General features: G+C 42.9%; 1 protein-coding gene across 1 annotated transcript in view; it reads left to right on the top strand.

Moving 5' to 3' along the window:
- ZCCHC7 (zinc finger CCHC-type containing 7) overlaps positions 1-3,408 on the top strand; it is a 227,553-nt gene extending 224,145 nt beyond the window's left edge. The window contains exons 9-10 of the mRNA XM_068234233.1: positions 610-759; positions 3,027-3,408. Of these exons, the coding sequence (XP_068090334.1) occupies positions 610-759; positions 3,027-3,388 (512 nt within the window). The 3' untranslated portion in view covers positions 3,389-3,408. The remainder of the gene's footprint in view (positions 1-609; positions 760-3,026) is intronic.
- Positions 3,409-5,160: the final 1,752 nt, after the last annotated feature.

The following is a 5,160-nucleotide window of genomic DNA, read 5'->3' as shown; positions in this document are numbered from 1 at the left end:
AACCACAGAAGCGACTGGGAGAAGGAGGTGTGAGTGTGTGGTGGGGGGGGGGGGGGGGAGAGAATACTCTATTACACTATTGCAATGTTATAGTATTTATTAGCTTTCCCAACATGAGGTACACAAACTTATTTTATCTTTTATGTCATCAAAATGTTCACCTTCCAAATACAGTAGTTTATTGGGGATTGCCTGAGAAACTCCTTAGTTAGCAACAAGTCACAGGGTAGTATTGGTTATCTGCAGGTCTTTACTGCAGGCCTATTTAACAGGCTTGTATCTCTTTACTTTCTCCTACTCAAAGGAGGAACAAAAGAGAGAGAAAGAAAAGAGAAACAAACATCTGTAAGAACAGCACATCAAAGACTAAGTTTCTATATCCGTGTTTGTGATAAACAGATCGCACCACCTAGACCATATTCACTCAAATTTGTTAGAGCAGTTTCTGCTCTTATATATCATCTTACATGGTTTGGTTCCAGTGAAGTAGAATGATTATCCTGGCTGGGTGACAAAAAGTGTGAAGATCATAACCTTCCTGTGTTTATTAAGGCTCCCTTACTATATTTTTAGAGGATGTTTTGAATGTTGTTAATTGTATTTGCTTAGAGCTTCAAGAAGCGGGGATTGTACCATTAGAGAATACAGAGCAAAAGAAAGACCAGCAAAAGTCAACCAAAAAGATTAGGAAGAAGCACAGTAAAGCAAAACATGAAACGAAAAAAGCAAACAAAAATGTGCAAGAAGAAGCTTCTCCTGGTAACCCTTCCAGACAAGCCAAGCTTGTTCAGCCTTTTTTCTTATTGCACTGTACTTAAACATTTACCATGCTAACTATGGTCTGTAGAGTCTGAGATGCTGTTTTTCTGAGCTTGGAGTGAATTTGCTGGGACATGCACTCCTGGGAATACTGGCAACTATCTTAATTCCATACCACTTGTAAACAATAATTCTCACTGTAGAATGATGGACTTCAAACTTTTGAAAATAGCCTTATAACCATTCCCAGCAACAACTGCTTCCCTAAGATCATTACTGACATCTTTCCACCTTGGTATTGTGTTAACATACACATAAAAACTTCAGACTAGCAAACTGCCAAAATGCCTGCTTTTATAGAGGGGGGCACACTGATGAGGAGTTAATCAAGTGCATTCAATACGCAACACACGGGCTGTCATTTACTCTTTTAATTCCTATGCAAGTGGAAAGGGTGTACTTAGTTTTTCACCCATCTTCTGCATTTTCACTTAGTCTGTGAAAGAATCAATATTTGCAATAATCCCTAATAATGTCCCTGCCATATTCTATGATCCAATTACTCTACCGGTATGTTTTTTGGGATAGTTAGTGTCCTTTGGCAAACAGGTTGCACTGTAAACAAATGGATGGAGAAGCTTATTTATTATTAAAAAATGTTTCGCCAGTCCAGTTTTTGAAATACTGATTGACAATTTTATAATGTCATATTTGTAAAAAATATTTTCCCCAGGGACTAGGATTTCACAACTATAGTATTTTTATGCTGTATTTACCAGTGGTGATCTGAATCTCCATTCACTTTTCACCACTTGCAACAGTTTTCATCGCAGCATAAGCAGCCCAATGATGTTGATTGTAATCTTTCTGAAGTGGTGATATGCAGAAAAAATAACAAAGAGGGTGTTTGACACAACCACCACTTTTCCATTGTGTTTTATGGTGTCTGCTGCTTTGAAAGTGGCATATGCCATGGCATCCTTCCTTTCATAATGTGGTGATCAGTCTGATCTAACAACAACAGTAGCAGTAATATAGCAGTAGGAATCTATTCAGCTGATTGCTACTTGTATAGATTTGGAGAGCAAAACTGTGCCATTATGACACTTTTTTTCTGGTGAATAGGCAATTTTCCCCTTAATATATAGGCTTTACATTGAAAACTGCATGTTTACATTTCCAGCAGCACCATTGATTGGAGCAGATAACATAAAGCAACATGAAAGTGTGGGTAAGATGAGTTGACACTGAGCCTTCCTGTAGTCATTGAAGCCAACAAGCTGGGCTCATAGGGATAGTTGAAAGGTCCATGGGGTGAGAATTCCTCCAAATGCAGTAGGACTGCCACCTGAACTTAAAATGTTTTGTCATGCACATTACACTAAACTTAAAGCATAAATCTAGTGTAATTGAAAGTTTGTGTCAGGGACACTAACTCTCTACATTATAATGGATTACAATAGCCGTAATTCTATTTACTTCCCTGCTCCACCATATAGCGTGAAGGCTCCTTCCTATTACAGGAAAATGCCATGGTATTTTTTTCTGGAGGCTGGGTTGCCTTCTCCACAACCCAGCCTCCAGCTCTGTGGCTGCGGCGTAATCGCGTTACATTCCTCTATGAGGAGAGATGGAACCTTGTGTGATTATGTTGCAGCCACAGTGCTTGGGGCAAAGTACAGAACTGGAGGCTGGGCTGTGGAGGAGGTAATCCAGCTTCTAATGGGGGAGGCGCCCTCACCTTGTATGGCCTAGCATGGGTGGTGCACTTAGGGAATTTGTCTCCCTGACACTGACTTTAAATTACACTGGATTTCCGCTTTAACATCTCTTTTTGTAGTTTATCACATACTCTTCTTATTTGAATAAGTTTACTTTAAGGCCACATAAAATCTTTAGCGGTTAATGGAATTCTTTGATTGATTGATTGATTGTATACAACATTTAATTGTCAGACTGCAACCAATTATCTGTTGATCTTCAGTACAAATTTAAAATCACAAACACTGGCCCACATGACAGCCCAGGGGCAACACAACACAACTTCTTCCTCACTCCAAACTCGCCAATGTCCTCACAAGTTTACAAAAAGGTGTTGATAGGTGGCTGACCTTCGACCGTGGCTATCGATTGCTCTAGGACCAACAATAGTGTGGGGGGGGGGGGGAGATCTACATTACTTTCCTTATTCATTTTTTTTTTACCTTATGGGTGAATGACTATGTCCTGATCACTGGCATTGAATGTTTTTCATTGTCTTTGCTTAGAGCTTCAAGAGGCGGGTCTTGTACCATTAGAGATTGCAGAGCCAAAGGCAGACCAGAAAAAGTCATCCAAAAAGATTAGGAAGAAGCAGAATAAGGCAAAACATGAAAAGAGAAAAGAAAGCAAAAATTTGCAAGACGAGGAAGAAAGAAAAAGGAAAAAAAGAAAAAGGAAACGTATCAAGCTAGAAGAGGAGGACTTTCCTAGAGGGAACTCTGAGCAGAACCAGAGTACATCTGCAGTGCATCACGCCAGGAAGAAATCTACACATTTATTTTATGAATATCGCAAGGAAAAGAAGAGAAACAGAGAAACTGCTGATTTACTGATAATTAAACAAAAGAAAAAGAAATCTAGAAAATAAAGACTAAATGTAAAACAGGATCTTCACAGTGTTTACATAGAAACAGAATTACTGATTTAAAATGTCATTTTCAGATGCCAAAAGAAAGATCTAAAAGGTTTATTGTTTTTCCTATAGACGCCTTGTTTTATTAGACTTTGGAGCCTATGTATGTTTACTTTTACAAAATAGACGTGAATAATATTTCCAAAGCCGCATAGTGGCACTTCACAATTAGTCATGAGCATAGCAGGGTGACAAAGTCTATTATTTATCGATAAACAAAAAGTTTGAAGTTTAAATTAACTGCTAAACAGAAGCATTGTCCTACTTGGGAGTGATGTCTAACCAGCTCTTGGTCACCTATAACAGCTGAAATGTATAATGAGAGAGCAGGGGATTTACCCTGCGTTATTTTTTATGTTAGCCCATCTCATGGTGTATAAGCAAACCTCACATGAGGAAAAGTGACAAAGCCGATACTGTATCTCAAGCTGTGTGTTTAACCACTTGATGACCCACCCTTTACCCCCCCTTAAGGACCAGCGCTGTTTTGAGTGATCTGTGCTGGGTGGGCTGTGCAGCCCCCAGCACAGATCAGCGTGCAGGCAGAGAGATCAGATTGCCCCCCTTTTTTCCCCCCTATGGGGATGATGTGCAGGGGGGGTCTGATCTCTCCTGCCTGCCTGGGTGTTGCGGGGGGGGGGGGGCACTTCAAAGCCCCCCTCCGCGGCGAAATCCTCCCCCTCCCTCTCCTACCTGGCCCCCCCCCCCGGCGATCGAGGCTGCACAGGACACTATCCGTCCTGTGCAGCCAGTGACGGGACGTCCCCTGTCACATGGCGGCGATCCCCGGCCGCTGATTGGCCGGGGATCGCCGATCTGCCTTACGGCGCTGCTGCGCAGCAGCGCCGTACAATGTAAACAAAGCGGATTATTTCCGCTTGTGTTTACATTTAGCCTGCGAGCCGCCATCGGCGGCCCGCAGGCTATTCACCGAGCCACCCGCCGTGATTTGACAGGAAGCAGCCGCTCGCGCGAGCGGCTGCTTCCTAATTAATCAGCCTGCAGCTGGCGACGCAGTACTGCGTCGCTGGTCCTGCAGCTGCCACTTTGCCGACGCACGGTATAAGCGTGCGGTCGGCAAGTGGTTAAAGACTTTGCTGCACAAAACAAAGAAAATTTTATAAAGTGATTGATGTTTGCTTTGAAGTTCTAAAGTGAGGTTAGATGGGGCCAATCTATGAAATTGTCTTCTTAACCACTTAAGGACCAGGGGATTTTTGGATGATCTGTGCTGCGTGGGCTCTCCAGCCCGCAGCACAGATCAGGAGTGTGGCAGGGCGATCAGACTTCCCCCTCCCTTTTTTCCCCACTAGGGGGATGTCCTGCGGGGGGGTCTGATCGCCGCCGCTCTGTGTGGCCGAGTGTGTGTGTGGGGAGGGGGGCTCCTCAAATTAAACGAGCGGCCGTTTCCATGGAAACACCACTTTGACCTGTCGACGTCTATTGGCGTTAGACAGTTGTTAAGTGGTTAATATAGGTATCATTACAGTTAACCTCTGACTTTTATTAAGCAAAAAAAAAAAAAAAGGATACTTACCTCGGGATGGGACATTCTCTGGATCCTAAAGAGGTTTCCTTGTCAGTGTACATCAGCCTGTTCCAGGGCTGGGAACACCTGAAGAGTGGCCTCCCTATGCATGTGTACTAGTACAGTCCCCCTTGGGTTCCGGTGAAAATACCCAAGCCCAATCGGGTCCGTACTTTTGCATAAGTGCAGACGTTTTGCG

Source organism: Hyperolius riggenbachi, chromosome 1, assembly GCF_040937935.1.
Source record: "Hyperolius riggenbachi isolate aHypRig1 chromosome 1, aHypRig1.pri, whole genome shotgun sequence".
Lineage (NCBI taxonomy): Eukaryota > Metazoa > Chordata > Amphibia > Anura > Hyperoliidae > Hyperolius > Hyperolius riggenbachi.
The sequence above is the reverse complement of the archived record's forward strand: the minus strand, read 5'-3'. Positions and strand labels throughout refer to the sequence as shown.